General features: G+C 50.9%; 1 protein-coding gene across 2 annotated transcripts; it reads left to right on the forward strand.

Moving 5' to 3' along the window:
• ST8SIA2 (ST8 alpha-N-acetyl-neuraminide alpha-2,8-sialyltransferase 2) lies at positions 205 to 26,458 on the forward strand. 2 transcript variants are annotated; one of them, XM_021407682.1, is made up of 6 exons: positions 205 to 375; positions 11,667 to 11,729; positions 13,591 to 13,719; positions 14,385 to 14,642; positions 16,388 to 16,681; positions 24,090 to 26,458. In XM_021407682.1, the coding sequence occupies exons 1-6, from the start codon at positions 278 to 280 to the stop codon at positions 24,373 to 24,375; spliced, it is 1,128 nt and encodes a 375-aa protein (XP_021263357.1). In that variant the 5' UTR covers positions 205 to 277; the 3' UTR covers positions 24,376 to 26,458. The 2 variants fall into 2 exon arrangements, with proteins under 2 accessions (XP_021263357.1, XP_021263358.1); XM_021407683.1 differs by lacking the exon at positions 11,667 to 11,729.

Consider the following 27,667-nt stretch of genomic DNA (forward strand, 5'->3'; position numbering starts at 1 on the left):
CCCGCAGGGAGGGGCGGCCAAACCCCACCGCGGGGCTGGGGGCGGCTCTTCGGGGAGCTCCCCCCGCAGCGGGGCGGCCGCAAACTTTGTCCGCTGGGGGGAAAGCGGCGCAGCCCCCTGCTCTCCCCTCCCCTCCCCGCGCCGGGCGGGGCGGGACGGGAGCTCGGCGGGCGCCGAGGGGCGGAGCGGCCCCGCCGGGTGGCGGCGGCGGCGGCGGGGCCGAACCGGGACGCGGAGCCGCGCTCCGCACCCCGCGGAGCGGCCCAGCCCGGGAGCCATGCCGCTGCCGTGCCGGGGCTGGACGCTGGCTTTGCTCACGCTGCTCGTCGGCTTCCTCATCTTCGCCGACATCTCGGAGATCGAGGAGGAGAACGGGTAAATTGGCGGAGGGAAGGGGTGCCGGAGGAGGAGGCAGCAGAGGAGGAGCGGTGGGGGGGTGCGCCCGGACAGTTTCTTTGTCTCCGGCTCTCCCGGTTTCTCGCTCGCAGAAGTGGGAAGGAGCGCGGAGACGGCGGGCGGGGAGCGGGGTTGGCCCGGGCGGTGTGGGGCAGCGCGGTCCGGGCGAGGAGCGGGACCCGGCGGCGGTCCCGTTAGGGACAACGGGAGCCAGCCCGGCTGGAGCCGCACCGCTCCTCTTAGGGGCGTTGAATAGCGGTCCGGGTAGAGCTGCTCGATCCGGCACGGGTCCGGGTAGGGATGCCGGGCAGGTAGCAGCCTGCTCGGAGGTGTTGGAGCGGATAGCGGCTTGGAGAGAGGGCTTTGGGTGCGGGCAGCGCTCAGGTGCAGATGGGCTGATGGAGGGGCGAGTGGCAGCCCGGGGGCTCGGGCGGATGGGCGTGGTGGAGCGGGCACCGGCCCCTGGGCGATGGGTGAAGGACCGCGGTGCTGGGGCCGGGACCCGCCCGAGGAGCGGGGACACGACGTGGGATGGGGGCGGTCACCCCACCCTTCCCGGTGCCCTACGGGTGGGTGCTCTGCGTGGCAGAGACTAAAGGAACCCCAAAATCTAGGGAGAGGAGCAGTGCCCTGCCCACCCCATACCTGATGAGGAAATCAGGGAGCGAGAGGAACAAGAGCAGAAAGGAGGATTTACATTAACCTGAGGAACTCATTGCAGCAGTGTGGGAAAACAAGTCAAATAATGGTGGTAACGTGGGGGGCACTTGTAATGGCACAGAGTCCTTCTTTCTGCACAGGAGTGGGTGGCGTTTCCACTGTTCTGTATCAAAACAAATACCTGGCACTTGGCTGAAATTAGAAAGGAAAGGCAGGGATGTTTGTTATTGTTTCATTGTTGCGTTGTGCTGAGTGCCACAAGCAAGAAGTGCCCAGAAACATCGAGCACCAGCCCGTAGGTTTCCAGGCGGGATGGGTTATTGCTCTGCAATCAGCTGGCACTATCTATATAATAATAAAGGAAATGAAATGCTTACGAAGGATCCTCCCCATCGGACAGGCTGCTCCGATCCCATTGCTTTCTTCCCATCTCCTTTCCTGGCTTCAGTTCTTTCTTCTCTCTCCTCACCTATCTGCTAGATCTGTCCGCTAGAACTTGCTGTGCCCTTATTGAAAATCCATTCTGTTTTGTTAGTTGCTTGTCCTGCTTTTCCCCCTGGTTCATTAGGGATTCCCAGTGAGTGTTTTTTTTTTTTTTTTTTTTCTCCTCTCTCTTTTCTGTACATTGTATGGAAATTGGATGTTTGCTGGCTGCTTATCTCCCAGCCCTGGCATCTGAGTTTGTTGCTGCGCTTCTCTGAGGAAGTGCTGCCAAACAGTTCAGCAGCAGCGACAGCAACAGGGTCAGAGGAGTTGCACAGGAATAGTGAGCAGCCCATTCCGTACCGCGCTTCTGCCCGTGCAGGAGGTAACGTGCAGGAGAGCAGAGCCCCGTGCCCCTGGCTCAGCCCCGCACTGCCCCACATCTGCTGCCCTCCGATACGTGGGCATCAGTCCCACACTGATTTTTTTGGAGACAAGATGCTGTGTGGGCTGGGACACAGAGCAAAGGTGAGACCTGGCTATAAGAAGACATAATCATAAAGCAGGACAAACTGACCTTTTCTCCTTATTTATCTTTTCCCACCTTACTGCATGTCAAAAATCCCAGATGTGCTCCGTGTCTGAGCTACTTCACCCCACGCGCAGCAAGGGGCTGCTCTCTGATCATTGTGCACCCCAAAGCTCTAAGCACAGGAGCCTGGTGCAAAAGACAGCTCATCCCTGCGTGCAGCGATGGCCAGTATGGTGCTGGGGAGATCTGAAGGTCTCTGGTTCATTCCTGGCCTTCAGCATTGGGTTTTTGGAACAGGCTGCCCAGGGAGGTGGTGGAGTCACTGTCCCTGGAGGTGTTGAAGAACCTTGGGGATGTGGCACTGAGGGACGTGGTCGGTGGGCATGGTGATTTCAGAGGTCTTTTCCAACTTTAATGATTCTGTGATTCTAGATGCAGGGAAGCCAGCTACACGATAGCAGCATTGCTTGCAGGACTTGTAGGCCAAGGGGACTGTGTGACAGCAAGTGTGTGCGACAAAATGTTCATGACAGTATAGAGAAGCTGCAAAGTTTTCTAGGAGCTCTCAGTGTGTGAGAGAGGTTTGGAAACTACCAGGGGCTTTTTGCTCAGCCCTTCCTCAGGTGGGGATTATTTGGGTGATGGCTCGTTGTGCTGCTCCACACTCCCTATTGCAGGCAGCTGGCCCTGGCACGTGGGGCTGGGGGCTGCAGGCAGGTGCAACTCTTTTCTTCTTTTTCCTTGGCATCGAAGCACTCTCTAATCATTGTGCGGAGCAAACAGCTTGCCCACTTTTACACATGCCCTGCCCCCTGCCTGCGAGTTGGATTGTCTTTGGAAGGATGTGCCTTGTACGGGTAGGAGCAGGGGGAACGTATTTCTCTCACCTACAAATACTGAGAAATCACAGAAAGAAAGAACAAAACGTTCGCTAGGTACAAAGTAAGAGTGTAATATTACTGGCAGAAGGACAAAAAAAAAAAAAATCTCGTGCTGTTTGCCCAGACAACAAGTTCCCGGCATCGCAGGTGAAGGGAGCTTGGAGCCGCGGGCAGCTGGAGCTGCTCTGCCTGGCGGAGCTTTCTGAGGAACGTGGGTAGAGTCCGCTTTGCTCCTCCAGCGAGCACGGCCCCTCCTGCAGGCGGGAGATGCTGAAACAACGAGGCGAGGTGACAGCGTCAGGGCAGGGATGGGCACTCAGCAGTGCGGAGGTCCCGGGGACGTGCTGCTCTCCAGCCCGCTCCATCCAGGCACCTGCATCCCAGCTCTCGGGGGATGCTGGCAGGGATGCGGTGAAGCCGGGACGTCGCGGCGTTGGAGCTTCGGTCCCCAAAAGCCGCCCGGTTCTGCTGCTGAACTTTCCCTGCAGCCCGCTGATGCGTTTCCTTGCGCTTCTTCGGCTCTTTGTTTCTCCCGAAGGAAACAAAAGAGATGCTCTTGGGAAACGCGAAGCGATCGCTGCCGGTTTTCCCTCCAGCCGGGATGGAGGAGAGAGCCAGACGGAGACAAAGGGCTCGGCATCGAGTGGGATAATTATCGCAAAATCCTGCTCCTTGGTGGCTGTTTAAAGGCACTCTTTGTTATGCGTGTGCCGTCGCGGTCCTGCAGGGGTCCGGCTGTGTCCTGATTGTCTGTAGAGGGAGCTGGTGACCCGCTGCCACCAGGTGACTTCTCAAATTAGCGGTGAGCCATCTTAGGGAGCACTTGACACTTGGTAATGGGTTGGACTTAATGAGCCAACCTTTTCTTTGCCAGCCCAAACCGCATGCCTTCCCATCCTGAGGACAGAAGGAATTCTGTTCCGCTCTTTTAAGCGATGAGCCGGAGAATCGCGGACTGCTGGCCTGCCCCAAAGGGTCACCGAAGGGCTGCTTTCTCATCACGTGCCCTGTTCCAATGCCTGCCTGTCTGGGATTGCCACGAGGAGGCTTTGCCCCCTCCCTGGTGCATTTGCTCTGAGCGTCCGTAGCACGCTGCAGTCATACAACGCTTCTTGGCAGTGGATCCATCCTGCTTTGGTCCTTCAGGCTGTGATTTACTGCACGTGGTATCAAGTCACAGGGTCATAAAGGTTGGAAAAGAGCCCTAAGATCATCTGGTCCGACCAACACTCTTAAGATTTGCTCTACACCAGAAAGCTTTGGTGGACAAAAGTGCCCTATTCTGCCAACCTGGGCTTTTGCACGCTCACGCAACGGGTTTGTGTGAACCAATGGTCTGAGTGGGCCCAGAGGAGCAGTGCCTCTGCAGGGCAGACACCGAGTAACTGCTGGTGCAAATGGAGTCAGTGGAGGGGCCTTTGCATCCATTGGGTAGGACAGAGCTCTAAGAAAAGCTCCACGCTGCATCAAGCTGGAGAATGAAGCCCATGTTGGAGTACTGATTTGAATCAGAAAATATTGGTGTAGGCTTTGGTTGCAGCCCTCCTGACGATGGCTGCAGAGCTCCCCTTGCTCCATCAGTCCTTTACCCCATCCCTGCAGAGCTTCCACGTTATGCCTGGTACCACCCCAGCGACCACAGCAACAAAGAGAGAACTCGCTCCAACAAGTGCTGCAGGTTTCTCTCTTGCCCAGGTGGGCATTCTGTTTCCTTTCACTACCCCTGCAAATACTCAAGTTAAATCTGGAAGGAAATGGACACTGATAAAAGGCTCTTTTTCCTTTTTGTCTTGTATTCTGTGTTCACATGCCTGCAGCAACCATGGTTATTCTGCTTGGACATCTGTTCATCTTTGCCTACCTGCATGCCAAATGTGCTTCTGATCTTCCAGAGAAGCATATAACAGGAGCTCCCACACCTTTCGCTGGGCTTCCTGGTTACGAATGTTTTGGTTTCTCAACCCTGAGATCAGAACTACTTAAACACATCTATAGGCTATAAAAACCAGGTGTTTTGAAGACAGGCTTCCTCTAATTGCATCCATCATTTGCTTTACCTGGGCCTGGGTCACCCTCAGCAGCAAGAAATAAGCCCAAACCACAGCACTAGACAGCAATTGTTTTGCTTTTTCCCTGGCTTCTTTTTGCAAAGGAGGGAGTTCCCTAGGCCAGCAAATTCTCTGTGGGAGCAGAATTTGAGGTGTCCTTCAGCAAACACCATGGCAGAGCAGGCTGGTGTCAACAACTCTGCCCCTCCCATTTTAATAGTGGGGAAAAAAAAAAAAAGAAGAGAAAGCAGAACATCTTATAATGCCTTTTGTTTTGTGTCCCACTGTAAATCTAAACAGCATTAGTGATGGTGGCCTTGGGAGAAGCATGCTCAGCAGAGCTGATGGCACTGTGGGCACGGTAACTTTGCTGGTCCTGCTCTTGACTGCTCACAGGTTTCCTGTTTGCAGGACATTCAATTCATTGAGCTGGCTGCTGGTTCAGTGGACCTTTCCAAAATGAAGCACCGGAATCTTTCTTGTTGCTGCTGCAAACTGAGTTCATGCGTATAGAAATCCACTGGGAGGATCACAAACAACACAAAAAAACACAAGCAGAAGTCTGGCCATCTGCATGCTGAGCACACTGTGCTGCCCAGCCAGCACAGCATGGGCAAGACTGCTTTTAAAAGTGCAGTATTGTTGCTGTCACAACGTGGTTTTGGAGTGCTCTCTCACTCAGTGAGCATCGCAGCACATCCTGGTGTCCCGAGTTGAGTTGCACTCCTGGTACCCAGCATCACACTGAGGATGCTCGGACAGAAGAACAGCACCAGGAGGATGTTGCTGCCCAGGAGAGGTCCTCAGCACCGATGCTAACAGTGGAAGACACCGCACAAGAGCCTGAGTATTCCAGCAAGCCTGGGGACTATGGCCCCTCTGATGTGCTCTTTTCATACTGCACCATTCCCTTTTACTTTGTCCCAAAGGTTCCACAAGAGCCTCTGGGATTTCTGCCTTTTAGGGCATGAATGCTCAGGGTGACAGGATCTGTTGCAAGACTGATTCTCTACTGCTTGTGCCTTCCAATAGCTCTGCTGGCTTAAAAAATGATCTCAGGAAGAAAGCACAGTGTAGAGTGTAGTGTAGTGGGTATTTAAGCAGTGACGCTTTCGTCTTTCTCAGCTCTTTCCTAGGACTCTTGGTCTTTTTCTTCTCCAGAAGGGGAAAATTGAAATCCACAGACAATGCCCTCATCCCAAAGCCTCTTTGGATCCCTTTTGTCTGCTTCAGTGGGTTTTCCTGTGCTGGGTATTTCATTAATGTGGCCAGAGAAACTGTTCAAGAAAAGGACAGGTGTGGCACTGAGGGGCATGGTGGAATGGGTTGATGGTTGGACTAGAGGAGCATAGTGGTCTTTTCCAACCTTAACAATTCTGTTATTCTACGAAGGAGTAAGGTCTGCCAGTATGCAGGATGGGGAGAGGCAGAGTAAGTGACGTGTCACCCCTGTGAGTGTGTCCTCAGAGCAGCGACAAAACAAGAGCGTCGTGTGATGATGGATGTGTGCAGACATGAGAGCTGGTGCTGGCTGCCCTGTGTCTGGCTGGGGATAGAGCCTGCGAGACCAAGGTTTAGTGCTGATGCTCTGGTTACCCCAAAGGGATCCCATTCCTCTGTCTTGTGTCCTTTCAACTTTGGAGCTGTGCTTTTCCTGCTGCCTCTTCGCCGGTTTTGTCACGTAAGCATTTCAGCCTAATTGGCTTATTCCCTAATAAGCAATAGGTGTCTCTGTTTTGCAAACTCATGCATCTCAATTCCTGTGCCCTCGGCGTTTGCTGGCAGTGATTGCACACAGTGATTTGCAGCCAGGCAGAGAGCTGAGAGCCAAACCCTGTCTGATTTACTTGGGAGCTGGTGCAGAGCTGGCAGGCGGGGCTGCTTCCACACTCCTCCAACCCTGATCCCTTCTGGCCCTGGGATGGGCAGGTGATTCAGGTGGGGCACAGCCAAATTAGTGAGGCAGGTTCACAAGAGGCTGACATCCACATGGGTAGATGGTGAGAGGGAAGATGGCTTTAAACTAAAGGAGGGGAGATTTAAATTAGATGTTAGAAGGAAATTTTTCTCTGAGGAGAAGGATGGTGAGGCCCGGGCACAGGCTTCCCAGAGAGATTGTGGGTGCCCCATCCCTGGAAGCGCTCCAGACCAGGTTGGATGGGGCCCTGGGCAGCCTGAACTGGTGGGGACAACCAGCCCACAGACAGGGGTTATAGCTCAATAATCTTGAAGGTCCCTTCCAGCCCAAGTCATTCTGTAGTTCTATGATTTTCCTGAATCCCCCAACACGGGCGCACTCTCTGAAATGTGTTCGTATGACTCGATAGAAAGAGTGGAACTTGGAGCTGCAAAAATAGCGCCTGATATTTAGGAAGTTTTTGACACTCTCTCTGCCAAGCTGTGACAATATGAACAAGTGAGATTTTAAACACATCCAAGTGAGATTTTAAATGTCTCATCAAGATGTATTGCGGGATCTTTCATCCTAGCAGACAAACGCTTTAGAAATGTTCTCCAAATTAATCCCTAAGGAGGAACCTTGCTCACCGGGAGAGTGAGGGTAGGCAGGTCCCAGTCCCCTTCACACCCTGGCTTGAAAGCCTCAGCAGCAACTGCTGAAATGTCACCAGGAATGATCTGCAAATACCAAACATCCTGGTGTTAGGATGTGTGATGCAGGGAGGTGGGTGAGAAGTGAACCTGAGAACTGTGTTTCTGGAGTGAGGGGAACGTGGGGGTGGGCGGGTGGTGTTGCCTGCAAGCAGCTGATCTCCAGGGTGAGAGACACACAGGTGCCAGCCAGTTCTCACGCTGCAGGCTCTGCCTTTTGTGCACGCACATGAGGTTACCCCATGTGGTTTTGGCCAAGCCACTTCCCCAACACTGTCCCAGGATCATAACATGCCCCTCACGCGTGAGAGGGCTGTGAAAACTCAATGAGTGGCTATTGCTCCTTGGTACTCCTCAGAGTGGCGGTCTGGCACTCTGAGCTCTCATTCTGAGGAATTCAGGTAAATACATTTTGTTTGACAGTCCTCCAGTGGGTTATGTAGCTGCTACTAGCTCTATTTTCCATGGATGAGAGCTGGGGTAACCTGTCTCACCCAAGGCTGGGAAGGCAACCCAACATGGTAGAGCAGAGTATTTGCTTTACAAGAAGTGCAGATGCAGCTGGTGACATGCTTGGAGTTTGCAGCTCGTGTCATTGGCCCATTCATGCATGTTGTGCCTGCTTCCCGCGTGTATTCTGTTCTGGGAAGAAGGAGAAACCAGAGGTGAACTTTATAAAATATCCATGGAAAACACATTTTTAAATTTGTATGCCTGCACACGGGGATGTGTGAAGCCTGCTGCTGGAGACCCACTCACCCAAAGAGGCTGTGTGACCTACTTGTTCAGTCAGAGGAGCTCTAGTTTCACGTATCAGAATGGCTCAAAGCAAGACCAAACTGTGCCGAGCAACAATTAAGAGAATCATTTAAGAAGAGGACAACAATGAGAAGGGAGACAAAAACCCTACACAACCCATTCACAGACAGCAAATAGAAAAGTCTTTGCATACCTGGTTTATCAAGAATTCTTCATCCAAGAAAATTTGGACCTGAACCACGAGATAATTTTTCTTTCTTATCCTCTGATATATGAATCAGTGTCACTTTGCAACTGAGCACAGAATTTTTTGACCTATATAATGTCTTAGATAGTCAAAATTCAGCTTGAATTTCAAGGCAAAAATGAGAAAGGATGGCGTAAGCCAGTAATATGGCATTAGCACATATAGACGTGACTTATCGCTGGAAAACATCCAAGCAGAAATCAAAAGAAGAGCGTTTTGTAAATAATAGGATTAGAGAGCAGGTTGGTATTTTGTGGGACTGGCTATACAGTCAAACTGGTAACAACTAGATTAATAAAGTAATTCAATCTGAACACGGTGTAGCCCTAGAAAGCTTTTCAAAATCAATGCCTATCTGTGCAGTTTTAATCAAGGTTGGTCTTTGCCTTTTGATGCCAAGAGATTTGAAACTCCAGGTCAGTGAGATGTAATAAAATGGGCTTTGGGTTTGTTTGTTTGTTGGTTTAACACATGCCTCTTTAATTACTGCCTTCCATTTCTTAATGTTTGCCTCTTCCCACATGGGATGGTGAGGTGGTACAGGTGGTTTGCCTTTGTTGGAGGCTATGGCAGACCTTGGAAAAAGTCGTGTTTGGCTGGACCGCAGGCATGTTGAGGCATGGAGGGCCGAGCTGGACGGCTGGATGGGTCCCTCTTGCCCCATAGCGTCACAGTCACAGCTCAGTGCAAAGGGAGATTGTAGGGGAGGTGTCCCAAAGTTGCAGCGTAAGACAGGAAGGAGCAAAAGGCAGAAAGGCAGCTGGTTTGGCATGGGAGAGTCTTGGGATTGACTGGACAAGTGGAGACCTTCAGCTAAGTACCATATCCCAACCTTAGGCAGTCTCTGTGGCTTGGAAAGAGGAGCCAAGCCTGGTGCAGGGAGCAGCATCGCTGCCAGCATTCGGGTGCCTGCCAACAGCATCCCCACTGCTGTTGGGCCAGGCATTGACTCGCAGAGCCCTGCTCACTCCAGCACCAATGAGCCATCCCCTCCATGTTCAGGTAGGACAGCAGTTTCATGCCATAATAGGGTATAGATCCTATAAATACCCACCCGGGGTTGTAAGGCAGCATTTCCCTGCCCTCTCGAGTGTCAAGACACTCACAGCAATGCCTCATCCCATGGCTCCCAGCTCATCTGTCTGCATCCAGCAGCCCCAGAACATGCTGGAATTTTAGGAGGAAACATGTACAGATCTGTCACTGAGGGCATGTGAAGCTTAGATTGGATAAATTCATTTGAATAATGTGTTGTGATGCTTCAGATCCTGATGATGACAAAGCATGGATGGGATGGAGCTAAGAAGTCTTCCCCACTTCCTCATTTCTGTGATTTCCCCCCCGCCCTTTCACAGAAATGGTGAACCAGGACTTATCAGGGAGCAGCATTTCTTTTTCTAAGCCCTTAATCCAGTCCCTATCTCTCTTACAGCAAGTGTGAAGGAGTGTGAATCCCATTTGGAAGGCTCCTTCGGAGGAGATGTCTCTGAAAGGCTGCGTGGTTTGCACGCTAATCCTGCCTGCTCCCACACCCTGCAGTGAACCCCATTAAAGCGGAGGCTTGTTAAATGCCAGTAGGCTCTAGGAATAAGCTAGTCCTGCTGTTCCCTTGATACACCAAAAAAAAAAATGAAACAGCTCACTGGCTCTCAGGTTTGTCAAAGGGAAAAAGAGAGTGTCAGAGGGAGAATCTCAATGGCTTTGGCCTCAGATTGTCCCTGCAGGAGGGAGGGAAGGGACAACCTTTGTGGCATTTCCAAAGGTTTCGCATTATGCAGTGCTGAGGGCTGCCACTCGGCTTAACTAAAAGGTTTACATTGCATCCCACAAGCCTGGAAATCTTTTTAATGCTACCAAATGGTCGCGCTCACTATTTCATTTGTGTCTAATGCATTTGGGATCTTTTCAGTTCTACTAGAAATACATACTCCTGAGATACATTTTCATTAAGATATATATTTCCGGGTAATAATATTTCTGCTGGAAAACAATTTGGTTCTCTTTATGAGCGTGTTCATGTGGATATCTGTACAATAGAAACAATAAAACAGAGCAGTGGGTACGTGGCAGTTCAAATGTGTCGGCCACTGATCATCACCTGAACGTGGGGTAAGAGTTCTTTGTGACCTGTTAGAAAACAGCAAGCTGAAGCAAGAAGGGGCTCTGCAGCCAGCTGAACACAGAACGAGATTGCATTCATTGAACGGAGGATTGATGGGTCGGATGAGTGACGTGGGTTTCTGAAGTGGCTCGGTGTGCCACACATCCTTTGTTACAGCATCAGTCCGGTACCTGGTGTTGGAAATTTGGCACAGTTTTGCTCAGGGAGGTTTGGTGCCCTCCTCGTGCCGTTCCGTGGCAGTGGCACTCAAGGTCACAAGCCCAGCTTGCGAGTGACTGCACTGAGCTGGCCTCGTAGCTCCAGCCTGCTTACACCAAATGTGGGACTGGGGCCTTCAGGGCACCAGTGGGATCGGAGGGGGCTGGAGCGGGGCCCTGGGTCTGCCTGAGGTCACTGGAAGCCAGGAGAAGGTGCGCAGTGAGGACAGGGTCTCTGTGAGGCTCCCAGGAGTCTAGTGGCTCATTTTAGTTTCAGTGGAGATGTTGGGTGGTCACCAGTGAAGGAGAATGGCTTCCGTTGGCCAGGAGGAAGACCTGGAATCCCATCCAGGTTGGTCATTTGGTCCTCACGAGAGGACAGGGGACATCCCTTGGCAACCCAGAGTTGAAGTCGACACCTCTGGGAACTACTCCTACCTGATTTGTGAAAACAAAACCAAGACGAAACGTATTTACTGCAACCTGTAGGCTGCATGCTGCTTTGACGGCAGAGAGCGGATGTCTTTGATGGCTGGTTAGAGAGCGCAGGTATTGCTCATTGGGTTGGTTAGGAGCTCTTTTGCTTTAACAGTCGTGCAGTTGCAGCGGGGCAGTGTTGATGGTGGGTGTGGAAAGCCCTTTGCAGGCATCAGGACTTCTCCGTTCTGACAGGGTGGGGTGTGAGCCCTGTCTCAGCTCAGAGCCCTTTGGAGCAGGTTCTCTTGACTGTTGAACAATGCTTGGCAAAGAGGAGCCGGGTTTATAAATAATGCATTTCCTTTGTCTTGCAGGAGTTCTGGAGGCAGAGGTACAATCAGATCAGCTGTGAACAGCTTACATAGCAAATCTAATAGGTTTGTAAATTAGATTTTGTGTTCATTTGTTTTTGCTGTAAGGCAGCTATTAATCTGCTTCTCCTCTTTGCTGGATAGTGCTGGTCTTCTCTAGCAAATGTATCTGTTTCTTTTCACTTCTGCTTTGCATTTTCTTAATCGTTTCTCCCCCTTCTTCCCCCAGCTCAGTGCAATAATCATTTGCAAATAACCAAGGATCTGCAAGTTGCGGTGATTGAGAGAATGAGAGAGTTACTTATTGTGAAAATAAGTCAGTGATAGAGTTGCCATTTTCGTAGTTTCACTATGTGCTATTAGGGGAGAGAGAGCTTGCTTTGACATCAGAACTCCATTCGGTTTTATCGTAATGCAGTTCGGTGACATCGCTCCATCGCAGAGTCGTTGCGTGGCATCACAGCTTCATTCTGTGTCTGTGTGACTGTTGTGATGATGTTGTGTCATCCCAGCGTTACCGAGTGATACGGTTGCAAAGCTCAGCGACACCACTCAAGAAGGCAGGGCGATGCCATTCTGTGGTGACGTCACGGGACGTGATCAAAACACAGAAAAGGGACCCCCAAAATTAATCATTATTCCCAGGATTTCTTTGCTCGTTTCCTTTAAGATTTTGGACACCTCATGGTAATTTTTGCAAGGCACGAGATGATGTGGCAAAATGCAAGATTGGGAAACAACCTCCAGAGAAGGTCCTGTAGCACTGGTATGTACAAGCACACACTGACGCTCTGGCAGCCAGCCTTTATAAACAGCCTTTATTTATGGACACATTTCCTTTCCTTTCTGCAACTTTACATCCTTGGAGCCACAGTGTGCCCCTTGGAGCACCTTCTGAGGGCTGGAGATGTGCTCCCAGGAGCTATGCATTGCCATGAGCCCAGGCTCTGCTCCATCTCCCCCCCCAACTTTTCCCTCCTTGGGCTTCACCTGCCTTTTATCAGTGTATTTATTTAGAGACCATTCCCCAGCTGGAAGAAGCCCTTTGCACTACAGAGGGAGATTCCCTTCAGCTGGTAGCGAGTGCTTTTGGCTGTGTGTTTTTCAGAGTGCTCTGAAGTGTGAAGGCTTTTTCGGGGCTGCGGACACATGTGCAGCTTCTTGATGAGATGCTTGGGAATTCTCTTTGGAGGGCTGGCTGAAATCAAATATGCAGAGGCTCCCTTAATTTATGCCATTTGATGTAAATTGCACTGAAGTGCTGGGGCTCATTTGCCTCTTAGAGCAGGGATTAAAAGCTGGGGTCTCCCAGTGATCATCTTGAAACCGCAGCGTGAGTGTATCTGGCTGTTTCTCATCCCCGTGCTCATTTCTGGGCATGGAGCAGGCAGTGTGGATGCTGAAATCTTTTTGTTCAGAAAACAAGTGATGTGCGAGCCAGCGTCCCCTGTTTAGGGTCCTCATACCCAATCTCACAAGCAGCGCCCAGCGGCTCAGTTAAACTCATTTCTCCATTAGGTGAACTGCAGGTTGCACTTCTCTCAGGAGGTTTTTAACCTGGAGCTGAGTGGGCTGTGCTTTGGGGTGCAACCCATCTCTCGGTGAAGCCTGGGCTTCAGTGTCTCAGCCCATCTGCAGAGCTCCTGCTTCCATGTGCATGCGTTTCTCCAGCTCGACGTCTGCGATTGTGTTTTATGTAAACCTGTTGGTCTGTGTTTGTGTGAGGAGCAGGTATTTAAGGATTTATGTCTGCTTGAGTGTAGCAGAATGCCAACAGGCTTTCAGTTCTTGTTTGGGTAATAACTACAATTTTGCTTTTCTGATGAAGTTTGAATTCCAGCAGCCACAGCCTAAGACAGTGATTAGAAATGCCATTGGGATGCTAACGGATCCTGTCTCTCTCCCTCCCTGTCTCTCTTTTCTCTAGAGCTGAAGTAGTAATAAATGACTCTTCGTCTCCAGCTGTTGTTGACAGAAGTAATGAAAGCATTAAGCACAACATTAAACCAGCCTCATCCAAATGGAGACACAACCAGACACTCTCTTTGAAGATCAGGTACTGGTAATTACCTATAGGACAAGAGACAGATCTGGTCCTCTCCAGTGCAAGCTGGCAAATTGCCTCTGTATATCATCTAAAGAAGTCAAGGAAGAAATAAAAAGCTTATCTCCTGCTGAGTTAGACTTCATATCTGTAAGCGATCGCTTGGAAATGAGTTTCTGGCTAAACCAGCTGGCCTTGCAGCCATGAAACGTGGAGCTGGAGCCCCAGTTCCCAACCAGGTCCTACTGGGATGCTACTGGTGTGCCCAGGATGGATGCAGAGACCCCAGCAATGGGGGAACACCTGCTGGAGGGGCTGGGTGGGGCAGAAGAAGGCATCCAGTTGGAGCTAGCTATTTGCAAACTGTTCCTGGAGCGCAGATGGGAGGCAAGAGGCCGTCTTCTATATAATCCAAATTATCAGACTGGATATTAGGAAAAAATTCTTCTCAGAAAGAGTGGTGAGGTACTGGCACAGGATGCACAGGGAGGTGGTGAAGTCACCATCCCTGGAGGTTCTCAAGGACTGTGGAGATGTGGCACTGAGGGACATGGTCAGTGGGCATGATGGGGGTGGGTTGATAGTTGGACTAGATGATCTCCGTGGTCTTTTCCAGCCATAATGATTCCACGATCTCTGTACATCACCTGATGGGGCCATTTCTTCCCTGTCCTCAGGAAACAGATCTTGAAGTTCCTGGATGCAGAGAAGGACATTTCAGTGCTGAAGGGGACGCTGAAGCCTGGGGACATCATCCACTACGTCTTTGACCGGGACAGCACCATGAACGTCTCGCAGAACCTGTATGAGCTGCTGCCCCGCACCTCGCCCCTCAAGGGCAAGCAGTTCCCCTCCTGTGCCATCGTGGGCAACTCGGGGGTGCTGCTGGGCAGTGGCTGTGGCCCTGAGATTGACACACACAGCTTCGTCATCAGGTATGGGCACATCGTGCTGCATGCTGAGCGTGGGGCTTTGGGGTTTTGGAGAGGTGCAAGTGTAAAGTTCACCGACGCCAGCACCCTGCTTCAGTGCCTCTGCCCCGGTGCTGGTGTCCCTGCAGACACAGTGCCCCACGGGCCTGCGGTGGTGGGTCCTCCTCCTCTCCTGATCTCCTCCAGAAGATGCTCAAAGCAGCGAGGAGGAGCACACCTGCTCTCCCATCCGCAGCACCCATGCACATCCCTCAGCTGTGGGAGCCCACGGATGATTTATGGGCGTGCAGACATTTGCTTTCTGGCAAGTCTATTATGAGGACAGCCCAATCTATCAGCGGCTCACAGAGGCAGTCCCCGTGTGACGTCGGGGTGAGGATAATGTCCCCTCTGCCCCTGCTCACAGCCTGCTGCTGCCTTCTGGCCACGGGGGATGGGGCCATGTCAGTTGCACCCTTAAATATAACCTGAGCAAAGGAGCAAATTGCTTACTGCAGGTCTGGCAAAGTGCAGGGAGGGGGTTTCATGTCAGGCAGCGAAATTGCATGAGAAAAGTTGTACTGGGTATGGGGTTAGAATTGGGATGTTGAGTAATGTCTCCCCCGCCATATAACCTGGTGGGCAGTGCCCAGCAGTGGGTTCTGTCCTGCACACAGCTCTGCAGACTCAGTGCTTATTTTCAGCCATTTGACTCCTGCAGTGAGCGGGTCGGATGGGCTCCGGGCCCAGCATGCTGCTTGCTCAGTTTTCTTTCTACTGTTTCCCCAACTGTAAAGTGGGGAAAAGAGCAGTAATGGCTGATTATGGAGACAGATGGTTAGGATGCAATTCCTGCTTGTTAACTACTGTAACTTCACTGTAAAACACCACTGGAGAGCACAGCGTGCTGCACAAAACCCTCATATAATGGAGGGGGGGTTGCCGGTGGTTTATCCCACAGCTCTTCCATCCTCATCCCTTGCAGTCCCTCCCCCAGCCTGCACAGCCCCAGAGGGACACCAATTAAAATGACAGAACGCGACTGGGTTTTGAAGGTCACAGCCTCCATCAGCCCAAGTCCATCAGCCCACATCCTGGCACCATCTCTCACCGGTGTCGTTGTCACTGCTGGTGCCACCGAGGCTGCTCTGAGCAGAGACTCACTGGGAGCAAGGAAGAAGGGGTTTGGGATAATGTTACCCTAGCAGGGCTCAAGCTGAGGGTGTCATGTTGCCATTCCTGGAGAGAAAGGAGGCTGCAGGCACTAAGCTCAGCTCCTGTGCACGGGCAGGTTTGGGGTGCTGGGCTCTGGCTGGTTTTTGGGGCACTGTCAGCTCTCTGCGCTGTGTGTCCTACCTGGTCCCAAGCTGCTACCACGTGGGAAAAGCCATTTCATTTCAAACCTGCTGCGGCAGTGAACCAGGAAGGTTCGTTGCTATGTTTTATTTTCCAATGGCACCAGCAGAGATACAGCCCCGTGTAAACCCACCCACCAGCTACATGCATTATTAGCACTGCCCGGAGGCACATGCACACACACGCTGGTGTATTGAGGAACGATAACCTGATGGTAGGATGGCTCAGTGTTACCTGGTGAGAGCCTCTCTTATTCGTTACAAAACCTCATTCTTCCTCCTCCACCTTCCAAAAGCGAGAGCAAACAGGCACATCTGTCACTGCTCTGGCTTTTAGTATCAACCCATCGTGACGCTTGTCAGTGCCCTCTGTCACACCCACCACTAAGGGCTGCTGGGTGTTTCCCCTCGCAGGTGCAACCTGGCCCCCGTGCAGGAGTACTCGCAGGACGTGGGCACGAAGACGGACCTGGTGACCATGAACCCGTCGGTCATCCAGCGAGCCTTCGAGGACCTGGTGAATGAGACGTGGCGGGAGAAGCTGCTGCAGCGCCTGCACAGCCTGAACGGCAGCATCCTCTGGATCCCCGCCTTCATGGCCAAGGGGGGCAAGGAGCGCGTGGAGTGGGTCAACGAGCTCATCCTGAAACACCACATCAATGTCAGGACTGCCTACCCCTCGCTGCGCCTGCTGCACGCCGTCCGAGGGTGAGAATGCGGGCGATGTGCTCAGAGCTGGGATTTCGTGAGCTTCCCCAGCAGGGGAGCAGTCACTGCGTTTGTGCCCCCTAAGCGGTATCTGGTCCCCAGCTGCGGGCTGGAGACTGCCTTGCAAGCAGGGGCCCCTTGCTCTGCTCTGTGAGCATGAGGTCCTCTAGCTGTGCCGCAGAGAGAGCCTAAACATCCAGGTTGGGTATTAGGAAAAATTTCTTCTCAGAAAGAGTGGTTGGGCACTGGCACAGGCTGCTCAGGGAGGTGGTGGGGTCACTGTCCCTGGAGGTGTTGAAGAACCGTGAGGATGTGGCACTGAGGGACGTGGTCAGTGGGCATGGGGGGGGGGTGGGTTGAAGTTGGACAAGATGAGCTTAGAGGTCTTTTCCAACCTTTCTCATTCTGTGATTCTAAATCTGCCTGTGCTTTGCTGCCTGGATGTCACCACGATTACTCCCCAGCTCACAGCTAGGGCTCTCCTAGGAGAAAAGTGTGTCTGGTGGCCAGCTGGGCTGGTGGCAAGGTTTGTCACCGCGTGCCTGAGGCATGTATGGAAATCTCACACAGCTCCTTGCACCGAGGAGCTCATAGGAGGGCAGAGACCAAGGAGTCAATGAGAAGTTCATGAGAAGTTCCTGAGTAGCCCATGGGTACCTGTGATAGTGCTAATTGCGTTGTTCATCTTAAATGAACTTCCAAGGCATCCTGATCTAGTGGGTGGCAACCCTGCCCACAGCAGAGGTTTTGGAACTAGATGATCTTCAAGGACCCTTCCAACCCAAGATGTTCTATGAACTTCCAAGGCACTGGGGGTGCTCTTGGGGTTGTCCCCAGCACAAGCCAGTCAAAGGGCTCAGGCAGCAACAAGGGGTGACAAGTTAGTTCTGTCCTCAGATGCCTGTGTTTGAGATTTCTAGGGGCCTCAGAGGCTTTGAGGTAAAGAAAGGGAAGGAATGCAACACTGCACTCTTAGAAAAAGGAAGAAAAGAACCCAAATTCTGAGCTATTTCTCGTTGTAATTGACTTACTTTCATCTGTCAAAATAGAATTAAGCTCCTGTAATAAGTCCTTTAAATCAACAGGCTGCTAATCCTGTGCTGGCAACCCCTCCTGGTGCCAGGAACTGGCAGGGGCTGGGCATTGCTTTCCCGTGGGTACAGAGGAACCCCCAAAGCTGCTCATCCCCTGGCACCGTCCTTGTGTGCTCCTGGCTGGCACCACGTTGTCCCCATGTAGTGCCCACAGGGCAGCTGGACCTCTGCTGGTGGCTGGATGGAGAGTGGTAAGCCTTGGGGTCATATGGAAGGAAGGAATCTCTTGCTGGGAGTCCTGAAAGCCCCTGATTGCAGTAGGGCAATGGGGAAGGTGGCTCGTGCTGCACTGGGGGAAGCAGCCAAGGGCAGAGAGTGCAGCTGGTGCTGGGCAGAGCTAATTCAGTCAGAGGCGGTGGTAATCCTCATCAGGCCCTCCAAGCCAAGGGAGCTGCTGTCTGCTCTGCCCTCCTGCCTCTCAGCCCAGCAGCAGGAAAGCAAGGATGCTACTGGTTAATGATGATTATAATTAATATTGTAGCCCCCTCGCTAGCCAGAAGTGATGGGAGCACTTCAGAGCTTGTTCTGTGTGCTGTAGCCTGGTTAAGGGGCCTTGCAGAAGGACCCCTTCAAGGCTAGGGTGCAAAGGGCTCTGTCAAGACCAGTGTCAGTATTGATGCTATCCTTGGTGCAGCATCCTCAGGTTTGGGCTCTGGGATGGATTTAAAAGTGATTCAGGCAGTACTGAGTGAGCTGGTCCCAGCTGAGGGTGGGTGTTGATGTTCATGGGAAGTTTCTCAGGTACCCTTAGGGTTGTCTTGACCATTTGGCATCATTCTTATGATGTAGTTTGGGATGAGGAAGGAGTCCAGACCAGCATCACTGGGAGTTCACTTATTTGTCTTCCGTGGTACTGTCCAGTTCCTACAATCATCACATATTTTGCTTGATGAACTCCTTGCCATTACAAGGTATGCTGTTCCAGTTCTCTCTGAGGAACATGCCTGTTCATGGCGTTACACTTTTTCTTTGACAGAGCTGAGATTGGTGAAATGACTGCATTTTGTGGCACACAGCGTGCAGCTGAGAGTCAGTAACATCCTCCAGAACATCCTCCTGTGCTGCAGTGCCAGAGCTTTTCCTTTTCCTTTGCTGGATAAAGCTGCCCTTGGTTTATAATCTACCCTAAGTTGATTTGGAAATCACAAAGAAATGGGGAAAGTCTTTCAGCTAGATATTCTGTTATTTTTTTGTAGAAATAGCCCTTTGTACAAAGACTAACGTTATCTCAGCCAACTTCAATTCAGCCACAAAAGCTTTGCCTTTACCCTTCTTCTTTCACTTCCAGTGGAATACATTTGTGAGTTCTTGACTCCTCCTTGAACCGCAGTGTTTATTGTCCTGCTCTGCTTTCCCCCAAACCAGAATGCATTCCAGTGGCAATTGAACACCTCTTCCTATAATTTGCAGTGCATTTGGGGCACTTGTAGAGTGTGCATTGCTGAGATAAATAAAAAGCATTTGTTTTCTGTTTCCTTTAACAGCACCATTTGAGACATCACCTTCCTAGCTGTGCTGGTGCCTTAAATGTTTGCTGATAGCTTTTGTGCTGATGGTTCCAGATAACTGTGCTGTAGGACCGAGGCTCTTTTCACATGGTTAAACTCACCAGCTCTGCTCCCTGCCTGCCAAGAATGGGGAAAGCCATCGGCATTTCGGTGGAGGAGCTCAGAAGCAAACCATGAATGCAATGAAGCAGAGTCACTGTCTTAGGAGCCTGTTTCCAGTGTCATTGCCGTGCATTTTGGGGTGCGTGACTCAATTCTAAGTGGTTCTCTAAAATGTCTCCTGAGCGACGCACCCAGCAAGTGCAGTACTCATCTTCTGGCAGGGAAGCAGGTGAGCCCCTTAGGAATCATCTGCTAGTGTCTCCAAAAAGCCTTGTAATCCCTATTGCCAGGCAGCTTTTGTTAGAGAAATAACACAAAATGCAGGAGGCAGAGGGAAGAATTGTACCTGGAGGTCTGACTATTGCATCTTGCGGAGAATTTGTGGACGCGTTTCTGTTTGCCTTGTATTATCTAGTCTAGCATTTCTCACTGTGTCCATCACAGGGGTCTCTTGGCAGTAACCAGTTCTAATCCCATAAGATTTTATTAAGAGCTTCTTGAAAGAAGAAAATCGATAAGTCTTCCAGCTATCCCATTAGGTTTGCCATCCAAACAGCCCTGACAGCTTGTGTATGTGTGCTTTGTGACAGCAACCGCCCTGCTCGGGGTCCGTAGCTCCCATAGCACAGCTCTGCCTCGTGTCCTCAGAAACCCAGCTTGGTGGGACATAAGGTAGATTTGTCTTTGCTTCGGATGTCTCCCTGCATCCCACACCCAAACGACATGTAAGCCTTTGAGTTTTTTGCGTGGCGCTGCTCTGAGGTTGCCCTCCCCATCCATTGGCCATGGTGGAAACTCTCCCCTGATCCCTCCTTGCCTGCATCCCAATGGTACTGCATCCCCTCTGGGAGCCTAGCTGAGGGCAGAGGTGTTCAAGTGAGGGCCACAGAATGCATGGAGAGGGAAAATAACTACTCACAAGTGTGTGACTGGAACAGGATGGAGGACTACCGCCTCTTGTGTGAGCAATTATTCTTGCTTCTGCTCAAGCAAATAAGGCACGCTGTATCCAAGCTGTGGTGTGTTTGCACATAGTCCCCATGACACTTGATTTGTTCCAGTTGATCAGGAAGAAGATTTGGGCTTTTCTTTGTAAAAAGAAGCGGAAAGGCACAGGAGGGAAAGGGGAAAGGCACAGAATGATTCTTTTTCAGCTGCATTCCTCGTGTTCTTTCTGTCTGAAAATGGTTTAACTTGTGGGTGTTGAGTACCCTGTGTGCTCAAACGGGCATCGCAAACACCAGGACCTGGAGATGAAGCCCACCACTATTCCACGTCCAGCATTTGGACTCCTGGAGAAGACCTGAGGTGGGTCAGCCGCTGTTCTACCCATCCAGCACAGACCTGTATGCAGCTCTTGGTTGTTTTGGTGGAACTAATGGCAGAAACTAGACATACAGACAGCCCGACAGGAGGATATCGGTCTCTCTCTGGGCTCCATGCGTCATTTCCATTCTGTGCTGTTCCCTGCTGGTACCAATGGGTCCTAGCATGAGGCAGTGGGAACACAGGGTGCCCTCAGGGCGCTGACTCCAGTTGCCTTCAGATGGCTTTTCATGAGCATTAATGGGAGCAGGATGTGTGTGGCAGACTGATAATGCGCTTCAGACAGGCAGGGGCTAGCACCTCCACAACAGCTTGTGTTTGTATCACACTTCTACGAATAAGCTGTTTTAAAAAGGTCTGAAATTGCATTATTTCAGCTATTCTGATTTGTATCAAGAAATAATGCAGCTGAGCTGCTGAAACTTGATTTCTTCATTGACCTGGGTTTCTTTTACTCATTTTATCAGTGTGATGGATTTTCAGTTCTTTTATCCTGCAGTTTAACCCTTGCCTGTAGGGAGCACGTTACCCAAGGGATGCACCCACGCGCTAGCACAGTACTCCGCGCTGCTCCACTCTGAAGCCTCTGTCCTTGGCTGCCATCAAGCATTAGTTCAGGTGCTCGGGCCCATGTCTGGCCTGTTTCCTTACAAAAGATGGCCTCAATGATCGTGGTGGCATTTCCCATCTGTCATTATCATGATCCTCCAAACAAGAGCTGTCTCGGGCAATTTCTGCCTGGCAGCACTGCGCTTCCTGCCCATGGCTGCATCCCACTCGGGTGCCTGACCACCTCCAGAGCTGCTCGCACCCCCGGGGTTTATTTACGCTGGTTCTGAGGGAGGTCAGCACGTGGGCAACGGCTCTGAGAGAGGAGGTATTGAGTTTCAGGACTGCTCTTTGCTCTTCCCTTTTAATTGCTGTCTCTTTCCATAAAATGTTGCTGTTAATAGTTATGGTGATTGGTGTGGCCAATTTGAAAAATAATTACTGCCTGCTTCAAGATTATCTTTCCTCCTAATTAAAATCCTGGACCTCACATATTAAAGGTGTGCTGTTGACACAGCATCCCATGTGCGCCCAGACAACCTCATTTGGAAATTACAAAATTAATTAGGTTTTATTTCCGTCCCCAGCTGTTCTCCCCTATACTGGGAATATGGCTGCTGTCTCCATTGGTCAGTGGTGGGGAGATGAGGTCTTCCTGCATAGCTCCTACACCCCATCGCAAATGGGTCATCACAAAGTATTCCCCAGCCTTCACTGGGGGGTTTCCCACCTTCATTGTTTAAGAAAGAGGTTGCGAGTGCTGCCATGTGGTCTGTGGTATGGTTTGGCCATTATGTGTTATGTATGGCATCCATTCTTTTCATTCTAAGCATCTGAGTTGGTCCCTACCCTGATGTTACTGGAAGGTTTGGAGTGCTCAGCTGCCACGTGTGCGTTGGGTTGTTGTGTTAGAACTGCTTTTGGTGCTCGTTGTGCACACTTGTTGGTGGGGCTCTTCTGAGGTTGACCCCGATCATTTTTATCATTGTTAATATGCTTAAGGTGGTGATGGTGAAGTGAGATGTCCCATGAGCATCGTGTGTAAGTGCAGTGGTGGTTTGTGTCTTCCCCCCAAAGCAGGCTCACTGATGGGACAGCTCTTTCCAGATGGCTTCCCTGTTGCCTAGTGCACCCTAAGTCAGTGGTAAGTGGCTGTGATCACCTCCCTTTCTCTGCACATATCAGGGGTCTGGTGTGATTACCCTTAAAGCAGTGAAGGAATCTGTCTCACAGCCACCTGTGGGTTAAGACAGCCTCAGCACCGCTGCAGCCTTTGCTGCCCCAAAGCTCAATCCTTAGGGCTGGGAAAGGCCAGGAAAGCCAGGGATTGCATTTGTTCCCCCCAGTATCTTTCTCCTCTTTGATGTTGGATGCTGAGGAGAGGGATCGGGTGAGCAGGACCTCCACCCCTAAATACTGTACCCATCCTTGGCCAGCCCCTGGGGTGTTAGACCCCTATGAGCTCTGCTGTCCCCTGCCCTTGCACGCCTCTGGAATTTGATTCACCGGAAAAGTCAATTTTCCTCTTATCTAGCTGAGAACAAGCGAGTACATTTTGTGCCTTGGTTGCTAAATTTTAATGGCTTTTGTGAAAAGCTAATTTGCAGGATTATGGCTCTGCTCTCCCGTGGGTTCCCGCTGTCTGAGCCCCAGACCCTGGGGAGCCCAGCAGGAAGCGCGAATGAGGAGCGAGATGCATTCTGTGCTCAATCTCTTGCACCCGGTCCCTTTGAAATACCCATCACAAATAATCTGCTGGCAGGCTCCGTGGTGAAGGCTTAGACAGGCAGTGGTGGCATCAAACATATTTGGGAGGAAGGAGCACACCTGGGGACCTCTTCCACAGCCATAAACCTTCTCATTTCTGTTTTTCCGTATCTGACAGTGCTTTCCTGCTGAGCAAACTGGACAAATTGTCCGTGCAATAAAACACTGGACGCTGGGAACTTTGTAGTACAGAGGTGTTGATGCTGCAGTAACTTTTACCAGCAACCCAAAATACAAGTGCTGATCTTATTTCTGCTCATGCATCGCTACGGGATGCCTCCTTCCCCCTGTCTTTTGGCCATCCCTCATGAAAACTAGCACAGTTTGCAACAGTGAGAGCATCTGATCTCTGTGGCATGTGGTATATTGTGGTAGGCGTGGTATATTGTGGTAGGCGTGGTATATCGCGGTAGGCGTGGTATATCGCGGTAGGCGTGGTATATCGTGGTATGTCCTATTGCATATTTCATGGACTGGCATTGTGCAGTGTGGTGATGTATTTTGACGCAGGATCACAGAGCAGTGGCTGGGTATAACAGGAGCACAGCGATGTGCTTGAGCTCTCTCAGCCCACTGACCCTTTATTCAAAGGCAAACGTTTTTGCAGCCCTGTTGTGTTTACTGTCAGTAAATCTTCATTCATCAATGAAAGTTGTCGGCTGTGTGTGTGTGAGTGTCTGCTTCAAGCAAGGGGCTGCTGGAGTCTACTTGACGTGAGGGTGGTTTGCTCTGTGGTATCGATCTCCTGGGTTGATTGGAAGATAATTGTAGGCTGAAGTACTGAAGGCCAGCGTTGCAAGCAATTTGTTTTTCATAAAGGATTGCCAAGACGTGAGATGCTTCAATGCCATAGCAACACGCGTGATGTAACCGCCAGACAGAGAGCAGGAGATGCTTATTCATGAAGCAACCCCTAGAGAGGCTTACTTGGCATGGAGAACTCTTCTGCTAGTCAGAAACCTCTCACTTTGAATCACCAATATAACTCAGTCACAGAAAAAAAGTGCGAGACACGAGCTTTGGCTGCAGGGGGATGACAGGCTCTGTGCTCTTCCCTTGCAGGTACTGGCTGACCAACAAAGTGCACATCAAGCGACCCACCACTGGTCTCCTCATGTACACCTTGGCCACTCGCTTCTGCAACCGCATCCATCTCTATGGCTTCTGGCCATTCCCCCTGGACCAGAACCAGCAGCCGGTCAAGTACCACTACTACGACAGCCTGAAGTACGGCTACACCTCGCAGGCCAGCCCCCACACCATGCCCTTGGAGTTCAAAGCCTTAAAGACTCTGCACCAGCAGGGAGCCTTGAAGCTGACTGTAGGGGAATGCGAGGGGGACACGTAGGGCGGCCCCCGGCCGTGATCCTGCAGGCTGCACAACCGGGGCAGGACGGGGAGGGGGCAGAAAGGAGCCCAGTGGGGTTGGGTGTCTTTGTTAACGCGCAGAGCAGCGGCACAAATATATATACGTGGTACCTATATATATTGACCTGAGTATTATAACTGTTTGGTGTTTCACCAAGGAACGGGTAGGAGAGATGCGTGAGCATCTGGAGGGGCCAGCCTGGGTGAAACCTTGGGTTTGCTGGGCTGGACCAGGCGTTCGATCTACGTCCATGACGTGTGATGGTGACCTTGGTTTTTGAGGGTATGTTAGGTGATGGGTAGACGTTCAGCCGTTTGTCGTGACTGGTCCGAGGTTGGTAGTTAGTTTGTTCGGCCAAGAGCGCCGCTGCCGGCACGTTCTTGGCTCCGTGCTCGGGGAGGGAAGGGGCAGGGAGCGGGGTGGGCAGGGAAGGTTTGTTGGCGGCTCAGAAGCACCGAGCAGGATCCATCTCCTGCCCTGCAGGACCCGGTGCCCAGCGGAGCGGCACGTGGACCCATCCCAAGTGGTGCGGGCATGCGAGCGGTCCTGGGGGGATGCAGCCTTCGCTGGATGAGCTGGGTGGACAGTTAAGATGCTGAGGGTGGGTTTTGAGGATGGGTTTCCCTTTCCTAAAGAACGATGTAGAAAGGAGCAGAGATGCCGGAATGTGGCAGGAAGGAAGTTTGATGCTACAAACCAGCACCATTAGTATGAAGTGTCTTACTGTGCTCCAGTCCAAGGCACTCAACATCTGCCGGGGCTCGTGAAAACCATAAGTACGACTAGTCTTAATTCCCAAAAGCTACCTGCTAAGCAGCCTGCCTTCTTTCCCCCTCCAAAAATAACTGCTGATGTATCGGCGATGGGCCTGAGACCCAGCCAAGCAGAAAGACCGCAGGACTTCAAGGGACTTTGTCAAGTCTAAATAATTTATTTTCCCTTCCCTGCAAGGAGCTAGCACACTGTGCCGTGTTCCTGGAGTCCTGCTCTCGCCTTTCTTTCAAGCTCCAATTAGTTGTTGCTGCGAACAGTTAAATAGGATGTCAGATGGATCTCAATGGGATGCTTGCACGGTAATGAACGTCAAAGAAGTAATTAATCTTTTCCCGTGCTTTTCTGAGAGTCCCTAAATATGAAAAAATTCTTACAATCACATATTGGCTTTTCTGTAAATGTGGGGTTCTTTCTTTGTGGGAAGCAACTACATTGGTGTGATTGGCCCTTTTAATTTTCTGCTTCTGTAGCCTCCTCAATTCGTCTCCTAATTAGCAACAGGTGCCAGAGTGCAGGTGGGCGCAGGGTTCAACGAGTGCAGTTTGGGTTTAATTTGTGTGTGAGCAAATAATGCTGCACAGCCGAGCCCTGAGTGTGTGTTGCAGTGTTTTCCTGGCAAGTTTTCTGCACCTTTGTGCCTCCTAATACCACTGTGGTTTTTAAGTTTAAGAAGTGTACCTCCTGGGTCTGGTATATTTGATATTGTTTCTTTAAAAGCAAAATGCTTCGAGTGGTAAAAGGAAGAGCTCTCTTTCATGTTTTGGGATGTAGACAGTATGATGCCCATAGGAACCTCCAGCCTGCTAATTAGTGTCAGATGAAGATGCTGAAGATTAAGGTGTAAGCAACTTTATAGTGGATAAATGTGGGCTAATCTGCCACCGGGGAACGCTTCTTTCCAACTCCAGAAAATGATTGATTCTATGTATGCTTTTTAAACCTGTTTAGGTTGGTGTTCTTTTTTTTAAAAAAAAAAAAACTTTCTTTTTATTGAGTTTAGTGACAGGATAAAGCTAAATCTGGCTGTGAAGCTCTGCTTAAGCTGCTGAGGTTTCCTGAGACAGGAGGAGGCAAAGAGTGAAATTGCAAGGTGGAAGCCATCTGCAGTCTCAAGGAGCATCCCGTGATTCAGGAGTGGTTGTGAAATCCCCAGTTTGGTACGGAGGAGGGAGGGATGGAGATGAAGGCCCAGGACTGCTGAAGCCAGCTGTTGTATGGAGGGGCGTGGGCCATGGTACTGATCGCTGTTAGCAAACCTTCTTTTTGAATAAAAATACGAGAAATGAAACGGATGTGCAGTTGTGATGTATTGATGGGGTAAGAGTGTAAAAAGCCATGCCAGTTAAGTAGGGAGAAAAGGGAGAAGGGACCTGTGGCAGGTACAAGGCTGTTTGTCTGCTGCGCTTGCGCCCAACCCAAATCCCTGCTGGGAGCTTTGTGCTTTGCCTTCTGTCTCCAGCAGATAGCTGGGACCCAGCTCTACCAACCCCAGCCCCTGCGATGGGACAGCTTTAGAGCCTGCTTGCTTTGCGCGAGGAGAGTTTGGGGACCAGGCTGCTGCTTGCTGGATAACTTCACACCCCATTAAGGCTCTTCCAAAGCTCAAGGAGTGAGCCTGTCATTACAGACCCTGAAGCAGGGCTTGGCCAGGCTGAATGAGGACCCTCCTGAAGGTTTAGCTTGGCTCGTTGTGCTGTGATGCAGTGGCACAGTGCTTTATTCCTGCTACAAAGGTATGTATTCACATATATTGATGTGAATGTGGCTCTCTTGGGGGATGTCTTGCTCATTACCTTGCACTGGTGTGGGGTATGGCTCTGGTGGTCCTTTGCACCATCTATACAGATCTTGATAGAGGGATGGTATCTTTTTGAGCATCACTTCATAGAAAAGAAAAGAAAGGAAAAGAACAGAACCCAATTTCATGCTAGGAAAGCTTGAAACTATGGAAATTAAAGCTTAAAGCTTTGAGAGCCCCACAGGGGATGGCAGGCACATGGTTTGCTCCAGAGTGCCCTTCAGCATCAAGAGGTAAAACCAAATATGTCGTCTCCAGTGTGGTGCTTTGTTAAACCACGCATTGTTCTGCCCATTTGGTGTTCCCTTTGCTTTCCTTGTGGAATTACTCACGTTGAGTGGTTTGTGAAGGCGGTATCTCACCGGCTGCAGGACCAGCGGGAGGAGCAGATACTGTGAGCAGGCAAATCTCATGCATGACATCCTGGGACGGCTCAGGTCCCAGCTCCACATCAGGTCATCCCACCGCAGGTATTATGGCACTCCCAGCTTCAGCTCCAGACTGCAGAGCCCAGCACAACCGGGTAATGGACTCCACGCATTATTTTTCACCACCCAGATGATTACTCATCACCTATTTTTGTAAAGAAATGACTGAGAAAGGCTCTAAACAGAGGTCTGAATGATAACCAAAAAATCATCATCCTCTCAAGAGGATGAACTTCTCCCCCAGTATTAGCAACATCAAGGCAGTGGGCAA

Source organism: Numida meleagris, chromosome 9, assembly GCF_002078875.1.
Source record: "Numida meleagris isolate 19003 breed g44 Domestic line chromosome 9, NumMel1.0, whole genome shotgun sequence".
NCBI lineage: Eukaryota > Metazoa > Chordata > Aves > Galliformes > Numididae > Numida > Numida meleagris.